General features: G+C 41.6%; 1 protein-coding gene across 1 annotated transcript in view; it reads right to left on the reverse strand.

Moving 5' to 3' along the window:
• Positions 1 to 14,148, reverse strand: part of MPPED1 (metallophosphoesterase domain containing 1) — a gene marked incomplete at both ends in the record, with an annotated part of 75,092 nt that overhangs the window by 7,046 nt on the left and 53,898 nt on the right. The window contains one exon of the mRNA XM_083366354.1: positions 3,875 to 3,990. Coding sequence (XP_083222480.1) covers positions 3,875 to 3,990 — 116 coding nt within the window. The remainder of the gene's footprint in view (positions 1 to 3,874; positions 3,991 to 14,148) is intronic.

Raw genomic sequence — 14,148 nt, forward strand, 5'->3', positions numbered from 1 at the left:
AGATTTTGTTGGACAATTATAGTGGATAATTTCCACTTTAGTTTGTACCTAGCATGTTGTTGTTGTTAGCTGCGAAGTCGTGTCCGACCCATCGCGACCCTATGGACAACATTCCTCCAGGCCTTCCTGTCCTCTACCATCTTCTGGAGTCCATTTAAGCTCACGCCTACTGCTTCAGTGACTCCATCCAGCCACCTCATTCTCTGTCGTCCCCTTCTTCTATTGCCCTCGATCTTCCCCAGCATTAGGCTCTTCTCCAGGGAGTCCTTCCTTCTCATTAGGTGGCCAAAGTACTTGAGTTTTAGCTTCAGGATCTGGCCTTCTAAAGAGCAGTCAGGATTGATCTCCTCTAGGACTGACCGGTTTGATCGCCTTGCAGTCCAAGGGACTCGCAGGAGTCTTCTCCAGCACCACAGTTCAAAGGCCTCAATTCTTTGGCGCTCAGCCTTTCTTATGGTCCAACTTTCACTACCATACATTGCAACTGGAAAGACCATAGCCTTGACTATACGCACTTTTGTTGACAGGGTGATGTCTCTGCTTTTTAGTGTGCTGTCTAGATTTGCCATGGCTTTCCTCCCGAGGAGCAAGTGTCTTTTAATTTCTTGGCTACAGTCCCCATCTGCAGTGATCTTGGAGCCCAGGAAAATAAAATCTGTCACTACCTCCATTTCTTCCCCATCTATTTGCCAGGAATTGAGAGGGCCAGATGCCATGATCTTGGTTTTCTTAATGTTAAGCTTCAACCCAAGTTTTGCACTCTCCTTCTTCACCTGCAACAAGAGGCTCTTTAGTTCTTCTTCACTTTCTGCCATTAGAGTGGTATCATCTGCGTATCTTAGGTTGTTGATATTTCTTCCGGCAATCTTAATTCCAACTTTTGATTCATCTAGCCCTGCCTTTCTCATGATGTGCTCTGCATATAAGTTAAATAGGCAGGGCGACAGTATACAGCCTTGCCGGACTCCTTTCCCAATTTTGAACCAATCAGTGGTTCCGTGTCCAGTTCTCACTGTTGCTTCTTGACCCGCATATAGGTTTCTCAAGAGACAAATAAGATGGTCTGGTACTCCCATCTCTTTAAGAACTTGCCACAGTTTGTTATGATCCACACAATCAAAGGCTTTAGCATAGTCAATGAAGCAGAAGTAGATGTTTTTCTGGAACTCCCTAGCTTTCTCCATGATCCAGCGTATGTTAGCAATTTGATCTCTAGTTCCTCTGCCTCTTCGAAATCCTGCCTGCACTTCTGGTAGTTCTCGATCCACATACTGCTGAAGTCTAGCTTGTAGGATTTTAAGCATGACTTTACTAGCATGAGAAATGAGTGCAATGGTGCGATAGTTTGAACATTCTTTGGCACTGCCTTTCTTAGGAATTGGAATGTAAACTGATCTTTTCCAATCCTGTGGCCACTGTTGAGTTTTCCAAATTTGCTGGCAAATTGAGTGTAGCACTTTTACTGCATCGTCTTTTAAGATTTTGAATAGCTCAGCTGGAATACTGTCACCTCCACTAGCTTTGTTGTTGCTCAGCTCAGCAAATTCAAATACCAAATGCAGATCAGATATGGGCATGCTCCACATATTATACTATATAGCAAAGTACAGATCAATATGTATTTAATAAATATCAGCGAACATCAAAACAAATAACTAGCAAAACAGGCTAAAAGCAGGATAAGAGGAACATTAGCAACAGCCAAAAATATACGTAATTCCTGTATCTAACAAAAGGTGCAGAATTTCCAGTGGCCACTGGAAACAACCCTGTGGGCAATGAGCATGGACACTCCCAACTTTAACTTTTTTGTACACAAAATAGCAGCAGGTTAGAGATGGAAAGTAAGACACCAGGTGATCTCTCCTATATCCTGCAGAGTTAAAAACACGATGTATTGGATCCATTTGAAATATCCAACAGATTTTACCAGGGAACATATGCTTGTTGGGGGGGGGGAAAAAACACCCAGTTACCTTTAGAGCTAAGGAAGCTAAAGATTTTGAAATCAATCATGGCTGTAAGTTCTTACTAACAATGAATTTTAACCTGATCCAAATGTTTGGGATGGTTAAAAATAGACCAAAAGCCAATTCAAAGATGCATGTTTTCTATATTGTGACTGATGAGCCCCAAATATGTTTGAGGCGTATTATTTTATGAATTCCGATGCAAACTAATTGATTCCTAACTCTTGACCAGAGTTAATGCAAATATTTATATTAGAAATACTTGGCTAATACTGTACTCATGAATGGCTTCACATCAGAGACTCTCAACTAGAGTATCCTGGGTGCTGTGCTGGTCACGGTTGTTATAAAATGACTGGGAAGAAATGGTTGAGGGGTTGAGGCAAAAACCAGAGAACTGCTAAAGCTTTGGAAGAAGAAGAGAAGAGAAGAGTTCAAAAAAATTTTTTTTGAACAATTGGCTGAAAAAAAGAGGAAGAAATTTAACAGAGAGAAGTGTAAACTCCTGCATCTACAGCAATGCTTCTTAACCTTACTATGCTGCCTTCCTGCTCAGGATCTGAAAATCTTGCTTGGATTTCAGTTCCTTCTCATCTCTGGGGTCTGGGTAAAAGAGCTCTCCAGTAAAGGATTTCAGCTCTGTGCCTGCTTGACAGAGCTGAAATCCTTTGATAAGGAGCTCTTTCAACCAGCCACCAAAGGTGAGAGGGAATCCTCCTGGCTGGTGGCAGCAGCTTGCAATCTTCCCTGTCAACTTTTCTAATGACTTTCTGAGGAAACGAGCAGAGAAGATTGCAAATGGAGACCAGATAATTGCACGGTGCTTGGCAACTAGTTGTACATGCAAAACAGGTTGCTAAATACCCAGACTGTGATCATGTGACTGTTGGAGGGGATGCAGAGTTTTGTGATGGTTAGAAGTGTTTTGCAGCATGTAAAACAAAACCATCACAAAACATTGCATCCACCCTTTCCAAGGCTGTTGTTAATTGGAGCTGTCATTAAGTAAATGGCCATAAATCAAGGACCATCTGTGTATTATTTCTAAAGAGCTTTTTGAAGTTTGGTTGTTAAAAATAAAATTTTAACTCCTTTGGCTTAAGGCTCCAAAGCTGAGCATAATCTAATGCAAAAAGCAGAATTCAGCTACTAATTCATCTTTTGGGCTTTATGTAGAAGAGACCAAGCATCATGTGGGTCTTATGAAAGAGGGATCAGCAATCTATTCTTGGAGTCTAGGATACATTTAGTGTTTCAGTCTAAGCTATATTCCAGGTATGGAATAGAGCCAACTCTGGTGATTTTCCTGCATTCATTGCAAGAACTTTAAACAAGACTACAGAAAGGCAGGGAATGTGAGTTGGGTATGAGATAAAGGGTCCAGAGGCATGTGCAGCGGGGAGTGTAAAAAAAGTCAAGATGGTAGCTGGTCTCAAGCCCCACCCCCTTTTTACATGTTGCATGTAAAAGGGTCAAAGCTTAAACCCAAATTGTGGCCGCCATCTTGATTTTGTTTCACTATTAGCTATGAATGCCCTCAGTAGTGTCTAATGGTACCCTGATCACAGAAATATGATTATTAACTTGTAGAAACTTTGAGTTGGGAGGCATGGTGTTTGCTTGCAATGAGAAGCATTTTAAATATTTGCAAAGCAAATTTAACTTAGCTTTAACTTTGAATGATTTTATTCTCAGTGATTAATAGAGGCTAATTCTATCAAGTGGCTTTACTAATGTTAGGGCAATAAGCAGGGATCGATTACTATTTCAGCACAAAGCACCCCAGAATCACACCAGTTTACATCTCAAGAGCTTCATGGAAAAGGCAAAGACTCAAAATTGTTATCTGTCCCCAGGAATACAGCAGAGACATATAAACTGATCTGAAATCAGGGTTTTCTTACCAAGAGGTGGTCCGTGTGTAATAAGAATATCTATTCCATCTGGAATTAGGTTCCATTTCTCTAAGAGCGCTTGACCTCGTGGAAGATTAAAGCCCCAGCCATAAAACCAAGGTTGCCTGCCAAAGAAAGGGGAAGATAAGTCTTCAATGCTTCACACATACTGTGGTTAGCCAGCTAAGCTCCAGTACGAGAGGAGGCCCTGAATCCACATAGGCAATGTGTCTAATGGGTCAAATGAAATGTTACAGAAGCATGCATGTGCCACTGCAATTTTGAGCTAATTTATAATACATGGACACCCATGTAATCTGAAAACATTACCAAATCTACTTTCAAAGAATATTCATTAATAAGCAATGGATATTACGCTTTTACTAATTTTATCACGTTTGATCCAGTGTAAAGGACCTCTAAAATACTGTAAAATGCCTTCTTTGGGATGTCTGCATTTATTCTCCTATTGTGTTTGGATAATCTTTTTATTAAAGTAAGTTCCATCATGCAAAAGTCCTGTGAAAAGTCTTGCATCCTTGAATGAAGCATTTGTACATGATAAGGGCCTAATCTGAAACACATAGGAGAATCAATGCAGGCACTTAATACAACAGGTATTATTTTTTTTCTTTTGGTCTTGTAGAGCTGTTTACATGCCCATCTCCTTATTTTTTTCCTTATTTTTTTAACAAACTAGGAAAATATGTTTTTCACAGGATAAAGTTATTTGGAAAACACCAAAAGTCAGTTGTAATAACATGATGTTAAGTTTGGAATGGATTCATGTAGTAATGGACTATATCAACTACATAATAATTACCTTCCAATTCAACAAAATCCCAGCGACCCAAAGCAGCCCAGCCCCTTTTAGCATTGACACACATAAAAAAGGGGCTGACAGTTCAATGGCATGTTTTGAACCTCTGCTATTTCCACATGTAGCTCACCAAGAGACTAGCATCTCTGCTCTGTACAACTTGCTTTTAATTATAATGACTTTGTCTACTACAGGGGTCTTCAGACTTGGCCTGGCTGAGGAATTCTGGGAGTTGAAGTCCACAAGTCATAAAAGAGCCAAGTTTGAAGACCCCTGGTCTATTATGTAGTGATTATTTAGCAGCAATTCTCATAAAGAAACAAGTACTAACAATATAAAAGAATCCCATAATTACCTCTGCTTTTCAGAAAGAAATATTAAAAACCAAAATATGCAATAAATTACATACAAAGGTGTCCGTCCTTTAGACGTCTACTTTCAATTAACCAGTTGTTCCAGTATTCTTTAGCAAACTGACCTATTAAAAGTAGATACTTTCACTTATATTATGTTTCATGTACTGCACAGATTGCCTGGCATATAGATTGTTCCACTGGACTTTAATAAGCTAAATCATCTCAGGGAAGAACTTCTGACAACATTTGCAGTGAGTTAGGATCCGCAGAAGACCATACCACAAAAAAGATGCCACCTGCTCTGGTTGGCAGATGGGATCTTGAGCAGAGGGCAGGTAGACGTTTCATGTCAGTTCCCCTCACCCCCAGGTGTGAAATGCACTGCTAAGTAACAAAGTGCTGTTTAAGTATAAATCGTGTTGCAGGCTGGGAACAGACACATTCCTAACCTTGTTGGAATGGACCAAGTTGTTGGATCATATCAGATCCAGGAAAACTGTTGGGATGATTCTTTTTAACCTCTAGACCAGGGGTCCCCAACACCTGGTCCATGGACCAGTACTGGGTCACAGCATGCCAGAAACTGGGCTGCACAAACCAGCAAAGCTCCATCCTCAGGATGCAGGCAGTATACAAAACCATACCCCTTCCAGTCCACGGAAAAACATCTCTCCACAGAACCGGTCCCTGGTGCCCAAAAGGTTGGGGACCTCTTCTGTATACTACAAAATTTTAAATGTATATTTAGTAGTTTTGGTAAATTAATACGTGCCACATTCTCCTGGCATCTGCTATGAGATCTATTACTCTCATTTTGCACATTCTTTTGTTCTGCAGCTGCTATTTTGATGGTAGCCGGAATGTTAATAATAAAAACTGTATCAAAAATTGAAAGTGTTGGTTTTCATATCTAGCTAACTGCCTGCTACTTTTGCTCTGCCCCATAAGGAAAGAATAAAAGGCTGGTATGATTTTATAAGCTTTATAATAAGTGCAGCTTAAAGACTGTTAAATATCAGCTACTCATTCTTCAGAGATGCCTCTTTGGGGTAGTCTGAAACTACTCCTTTTCTGCATAGAAAAAAAGATAATTCTTTGAAATTCTTCTGAACTATTCCTTGTACATTGCTTGACAAAATCCAAAGAAACTGCCCTCAAAGCTGTAATGACTGTTTCCATAGTACTGATGCATTAATAGCATTTTCAGAAAATTATGTTGTCTGCTCTTTTTCTGATTCTTAAATGTGTACCTTTGAAATTCTATGAAGATTACACACAAACTTAAATAGATGTAAAAATATGCACACCAAGATCTATTCTGAATGCAAACTATTTTTCCAGAGAGAATCAGTGTCATCTAGCACACGAATTTACTGAGGCAGTAGAATGTAGAAATCTTTAAGAATTGTCCTTTCCTCTTTTTCAAAGATCCTCTTTCAAGGGTCTTTCTCTTGATTTATTTATTTCCCTGTAGCTGTGCTCCCCACCATGTCCAAACTTACCTCATCTACTATCAAAATGAGATGCTTACGGAGATCAGATGTACATGCTTCTAATCCACAAATTAAATCATCTTTTTTTTACTGTGGACAGAAAGTCAGTGGGCATTTCTACACAGGCAGTTAATACTGGTGCAATTAATATAGTTAATTTATCAGTGGGGAAAAAATAATATCCCCCTCTTCAATTCCAAAATAGTTTTAGGGGAATGGAGAGCATGATATGCATGTCTGTCTTTCCTTTTTTATATATAATAATAGTTGTATTAGTTTGTCAAAATATAAAATTACAAAGAGAAATTCAAAAAAGTAATAGAAAACGAGAAGGGGGAGGAAAAAGGAAAAAAAGATAGTGTAAAGAGGGAAAAGAAAAGGACACCAACTTCTGACTCACTTTAGCACAGTAGAAGATAACAACATTGCAATCACAATGTTTTGCTTTTGCACAACAGTGTGCGCAAAACATTTCTGTAACAATAAACCTATCTAATTAACCAAAACAAAATCAAGATTTCATTGTTCTTTTTCATTGCAAGCACAAAATCTGCAAACAATTTCAAATCAGAAGCAAAGTTAAATGCATTCTCTTCTTTGGATAAAAGAATCGGTTTGACCATCTCTGCTTCTCTTTGCAAATACCTCTGTTGACTCATTAATCTTTATCATAATTTATATTAAGGTAATACTCCATATATTTTCAGGGATTTTTTCCCTCTCCTTCCTAACCCGTGTCCTTCAAGTAAATATGTTGGCACCATCTTAATGAAGGGAAGGACGAGGGGGGACATGATAGCAGTGTTCCAGTATCTCAGGGGCGGCCACAAAGAAGAGGGAGTCAAGCTATTTTCCAAAGCCCCTGAGGGAAGGACAAGAAGCAACGGATGGAAACTGACCAAGGAGAGAAGCAACCTAGAACTAAGGAGAAACTTCCTGACAGTTAGAAAAATTAACCAGTGGAACAACCTGCCTCCAGAAGCGGTGAATGCTCCAACATTGGAAGTTTTTAAGAAGAGACTGGACAGCCATTTGTCCGAAATGGTATAGGGTTGGACTAGATGACCTCCAAGGTACCTCCCTTCTTCTTCTTCTTCTTCTTCTTCTTCTTCTTCTTCTTCTTCTTATTATTATTATTATTATTATTATTATTATTATTATTATTATTATTATTATTATTATTAACCTTTCTTCCAACAGTCCACAAAAGGGATTTCTAGACTTGGCTGTAATCGCTGTCTGCATCAAGCTTGTAAGCTGATGGCCTCCTGATCTGTAGTTCAAAATAGGGATGCCCTCAAGATATAATTTTTAAAAAGTCAAGATGATGGCTGTGACTGTGTGATTGTCATTGGGCCTGCTTTTTCTGCATCTCTCACACACAACGGTTAAAAAACAGACAGAGATTTGACTACGCCATTTCAGGCCCAGTTTAACTTTTTAAAATTATACCCTGGTACACGGTATCACCTTCCAAGCAATGGGATCAAGAGTTGTCAACTGAAAGAGAGGATTTAAATATAGAATATATATATTATTTGCAGATACTCAACATGCGTCTTGTTGTGTGCAAGCCACCGTTCCATACAGAAAAGCACATGTGACTCAAAGCAGCTACTTAGGTAAATGGCCCTTAAAACATAATTCTGCAGTCAGCTTCCTTGGGGATCGTTAAGAGCAGGTGGCTTGCTTTTATCAAGGTATTTTTCTGACTAAAAAGGGCTCAGAGAAACAGCTTCCCTATAAAGCTGGGGAGGAATGGATAAGAGATAACAGAGGATCCCTGGAACAGGACAAAGCCCAAGCTTAAGACAATGTGTATCTACGTGGATTTCTATTCTATAATTTTTCTTAAATTAGAGCCATGGAACAGATAGAAAACACTGTTACCTACAAAATGTTCCAATTAAGATGTGCTTTTAGCAAAGGCAGGCGAGTTGGCAGGTTCTGCCATTGTTACATGACACACATCTTTTGTCTTTGGACCTCTTATCTCTTCCGTGATTTGCTTTATAGTTTAGGATTTTAAAATCCCTCTGTATAAACTGATTTGCCGTGCTTATGAAATTCGGAGTCATAGCAATGTTGCTTCAAATAATTTTAAACACAGCTCAGAAATCTTTAAACTTTAAACCTTTTTAAAAACTCCTTTGAAACTTTACAGCCATTTAAAAGCCAGATTTAAAAAGCTACATATTTGCATGCAGCAAAAGGATGTGAACCTCAAGAGCAGGCATGTCAAACTGCCGGCCCGCAGGCTGGATACATCATACTAAAACTGCGCCCACAAAGTCACAATATGTCGCGCAATGTCACATGACGTCGTGAGTTTGACATGCCGGCTCTAGAGTTATCAGCTATTACTCAAGTGAATTATCCATTCACCTGAAGGGGAAACTAGAAGCAGGCGTTTCAATCAATGTAATCATAATCTGAGGATAGTGTGGCAGCTTCTGCCATATTTAAATAGCAGACTTCTGAGTACCAGTGGTCCTCATTTATTGACTGCCTTGATTAGTGACTGCTCACCCTTATGGAAAAGAAACTTTGAAGTCGTCTTCTCATTTACAACCTTTGCAGGACTGTAAAGCAAAGGAAAGCAGAAGCGTAAGTGTAGTCAGTTTCACTTAATGGCCATTTTGCTTAACGACCAAGTTGCAGTCCCAATTGTTGCTAAACTATCTGTGCGCCATAGCAAAATCTGATCTTCACAGCACAGATATGTGGAAGTATATTATAGCTCAAACAAAAGAGATTTCTGAGGACCTCTGAAGATCAGTTGTTGACACATATCAGACTGGAAAAAGGTTACAAAACTACTTCCAAAGAGTTTGGACTCCACCAGTCCATTATACAAATTGTGTACAAATGAAGGCAATTCAACACCATTGTTATCCTCCTCAGAAATGGTTGACCAACCAAAAACTAGGCATATGATACTCCAGATCGCAAACAAGTCCAGAGAAATATCTAAAAAAAACTAATGGTCTCTCTTGCATTGGCAAATGTCAGAGCTCACAAGACCATCATCAGGAGAACACTGGACAACAATGATATGCATGCAAGGAGAAAGCCATTCTCCAAAAAAATAAGATTGCTTCCCATCTTCAGTTTGTGAAAGTGCACCCAGATATGGATTGATGAGGGCAAAAAGGAGGTTTTGAGTGAAAAGTGTTATGTTTGTGTTGGAGGGGCGGCATTCGCTGGAGCTCCATTAGAGCCCCAGCCATCAGCAGCATTTGCCAGAGCTGATCACTTGGGCAACAACCAGCTGGGTCCAAGATTGGTGGAGGCTGTGGCATGCAGCTGATCAGCACTGATCAGCTGGGTGGTGGGCAGCTGCAGGTATCCTGGGTCAGTGGCGCTCAGCCAGTGACTGGATGTGGGCACCTGAGAGGTAGCAGCCAGGTGACGCAAACTAGGATGACCACTGGGCAGAGGGAATAGTTGTGATTCAGTGTCAGCCTGTGGTTTCAGCAGCTGAGTTGGACAATTCTGAAGAGGAGGAGGAGAAGGGGTTTGGAGAGCCTTTGGTTGCAGAGGAAAGTTCTGATGCTCCACAGAGCTCTCAGCCAGGCCCCTCCCATCTTGTTCCTCCTCAGACCCAGCTGTGTGAGCCTGAAAGATTGGAAGAAGATGATCCACAGCTGGCTCTGTTCAGGGACGCTCGAAGCAGGAGGCAGACTAGCAGAAGTGAACAAAGAAAAGCAATGAGGCACCTCGGGAGAAGGCAAAGAGAAGCCACGCCTTGAGACTGCTGTTTAAAAGGGGAATGTGTGGGAGGTGCTGGTTGCTGAAGGCAACCGTTTGAAGAGCTTCTGATATAATCTCGGTCTGTATTTGTTTAACTCTGTTTTGAACTGTTTCGTTTAGTTTTTGCAAATAAATTTGGTTGGCTTAATTCCAGCCTATTGAATATAAAAAAGGGGTTGTCCCTGACATTCCAACAGGGCTGGTCGTAGGCTGGAACAGAACAGGAATATCCCAGAATTGAGGTGGAAGAAGCAGGATAAAAGGGGGAGGTTTGGTGGGAAATTGGGGAGAGCAAAGGAGGACAGAGGAAGAGAAAGAAGAGAGATGGCGACAGAGAGAAAAGCAAGCGGGGGAACCCCAGAAGAGGAAAAAGGGGACAGCAAAGGCAAGCCGAGAAGGAGACAAAGTAAGCATAGAAAGAGGAGAGGAGGGAGAAAGAGGTGGGAGAACACGGGGCCAAGAAGGAATGGGAGGAGAGACTGCATAACAAATGAGGAGAAGAGGAAAGAAAGGAAGAAGGGCTTACGGGCCATCCTGCAACCATCCCACCGTGTGATCTCTGATGGTGGGACTGCATGAGGAATGACCCAGGCAAAAGAGACATTGGAGGCAAGTTGATCCAGGTGCTGCAGGCAATCTACCAGTGCCTAGTGAGAGAACAACAGGCCCCTGAAGAAGGGGTGGGGAAGTTGGGCTGAGTGAAGAGGGTGTTACAGCCAGGGGAGGTGGTGTGTTTGCAAGCATCTGTCAGGTTGAATTGGAAACAGCTTAGGTCCTACTTCATGATCCCAAGAGGAGAGGTATTGGGGTGGAAGTGACCCTTGGAGTCCCCCACACAAAGGTATTGCAGCAGATTCAGGAGAGGTTCACAGCTGGAGTCCAAAACTTTACAAATGGGCACATGAGGTTGAAAGACTGGATGCTGTTGGGGCAAGCAAGTCCGGTCATTCCCATTTGTGCCATCAAGTTCAAGAGAGGGAGCCAAGGGTGAGATCCTAATAGAGCAGTTTTACCTGAGGGATTCCCACTCACCTTGGAATGGGAGAGAGGGCTAGAGGCCAATTGTTGAGATGGCAACTTTTATTTTCAAAATAAAAGTCCAATGTGGGATGTGCCAAGAGTGCTCAGCATCTCATTCTATTGCAGGAAGAAAAACCCTCCAGAGAGAGGTCTCAGCGGATTCTTTTAGGTGACTTGATTGACCTCAGAGAACATTTAAAATAAACGGCAATTATCAGAGATTCTCGGAACCCCTACACCTCTCCAATAGTGGTGGTCTGGAAGAAGAATGGATCCCTGAGGATGTGTATAGATTACTGCATTCTTAACTGGAGGACCATCCCAGATCATTATATTACCCCACAGATCGAGGATGCAATGGATTTCCTATCAGGGGCAAAGTGGTTTAGTGTGTTGGATCTGAGAAGCATATACCACCAGATTCCAATGCATCCAGACGATCATGAGAAGACCACTTTCATTCTAAGAGTACAATCAGACACCTCAGGATTTATCAAGGGCCCTAGTGACTTTCCTATGGTGCTGGAGAAGACTCCTGCGAGTCCCTTGGACTGCAAGGCGATCAAACTGGTCAGTCCTAGAGGAGATCAACCCTGACTGCTCTTTAGAAGGCCAGATCCTAAAGCTAAAACTCAAATACTTTGGCCACCTAATGAGAAGGAAGGACTCACTGGAGAAGAGCCTAATGCTGGGAAAGATTGAGGGCAAGAGAAGAAGGGGACGATGGAGAATGAGGTGGCTGGATGGAGTCACTGAAGCAGTAGGCGTGAGCTTAAATGGACTCCAGAAAATGGTAGAGGACAGGAAAGCCTGGAGGAACGTTGTCCACAGGGTCGCGATGGGTCAGACACAACTTCGCAGCTAACAACAACAAAGTGACTTTCCAGCTGAGGAGAACTATCCCACTCACAAGTGGGATAGAACTGCAGAGGAGAAAGAGCAGACAGCGGAGGCAAGTGGAGAAGGAGGCAAAATAAGCAGCGAAAGAGGAGAGGAGAGGAGAGAGAGATGGGTAAATACAACACAGGGTCAGGAAGGAAGGGGAGGAGAGACTGTGTAACGAAGGAGACAGGAGAGAAAGGAAGAAGGCCTTACTGGCCCATCCTGCAACCAACCCAACACGTGGTCTCTGCTGGTGGGACTGCATGAGGAACAACCGAGGCAAGAGAGAGGGGGCGGACAGAGAGCAAAGCAGATGAGTGGGCGAGTCAGTGATCAGAGGGGGCACCAGACAAACCAGGACAGGAAAGGCGAGCTGATGCAGGCGAGAGGGTGAGCCAGTGACCAGAAGGGGTGCTAAAATTTTGTCAAACTGATGTGTAGGACTGATCGGTGGTTATCAGAATATTTAGTTCCAGTTATTGCTGCCCAAAGGGAACACACCAGTTAACGAAAGCAAAGTCACAAAAAGTTTATTTTTGCCATACACAAATAAGTAGCTTTGGATGCTTTTCCTCAAATGCAGTAGTACATTATAATGTTTTTTACACATTTGTTTCATTGGGTTCTCTTTGTTTAGCTTTAGGAGAACTAAAATTGTGTGGTGAACAGATCATGTTTTAGGTCATGTAAAATAGGTCATATTTACAATGACTATAAAAATATTATTAAAATTATAAAGTTCACTTCATTTTTTCCACATGCAAACTGTACAATTCAATTGTAAAGCAAACTGAAATCTTTTAGGGGGGAACAATAATAAAAATATATATACAATGGTTGCATACCTGTGCACACCCTCTCATAAGTAGGGATGTGGCTATGCTCAGAGTTAACCAATCACATTCAATCTGATGTTAAATAGTAAACAGTTTCCCCTGCCATCAATTAAAGTGACTCTGATCAAGCTCATATAAAGTTCAGCTGTTCTAGTAGGACTTTTTTGACATTTACTCATTACTTAGGAATGGAGCCATTTGGGGAGGCCTACATTTTTTTTCCTTAAGTGCGGCTCCTTAACTTTCCTTTCTAGCCAGTAGCTAATTCTTAAAGGGGAATGCACCTTTTTAAGCTAGTTCCCTCAGCGGCTTGTCTTTTCTGTCTCTGGAGGCTTTTCCTTGTTTGGTAAATATATGAAAGAGGGAAAATATGGGGGGAGGGGGTTCAAATTGTTCCTTCAAAAGGAAGGAGATGGGAATGAGAAAGAGGGAGGCAGGGAAGGAGGGAGGGAAACAGGAAGAGAAGAAGGAGGAAAATTGGAATGAAAGGGAAGGTCTGAAGGAAGTCCCGCCTTAGCACTTGGCCACCAGCAGCCCTGCCATTGACTTTACTTGTCAAAAGGTTGCAAAAGACAATCACATGATCCCGGGACACTGTGACCATCATAAATATGAATCAGTTGCCAAGCATCCAAATATAAATCACATGACCCTGGGGATGCTGCAACGGTCATAAGTGTGAAAAATGGTCATAAGTCACTTCAGTGCCATTGTAACTTTAAACAGTCACTAAGCGAATTGTTGTTAAGTCGAGGACTACCTGTACTTTTATCACTTTTTTCCTTTTTTTTTTTGGTCATCAGGTTTTTGACACCTTGCTAGGTGCTACTCGAATATTGCCATATCCTAAAAGTGGTACAATCGGTAAAAAGGTTGAAAAGCCCTCTTCTAGGTGACAGCCAGCACCTTCAGTTGCGTCTGCAAGCCAACTGGCAACTAGTAAAACTCATGGAGCAGTATTGAGGTGCCTCTGTCACAGTCCCTGCCGCTACATTTTTGGACTGGCAGTAGCTTCTGGGTGGTCTTAGGGCAGCCCTATGGACAGCACATTGCAGTAGTGCAATTTTAAGGTAATTAGGATATGAGTAATCCTCAGTGGGTTAGGACGCTGAGCTTGTTGATC

The sequence above is a fragment of the Vipera ursinii genome (genome assembly GCF_947247035.1).
Source record: "Vipera ursinii genome assembly, chromosome: 6".
Classification (NCBI taxonomy): Eukaryota; Metazoa; Chordata; class Lepidosauria; order Squamata; family Viperidae; genus Vipera; species Vipera ursinii.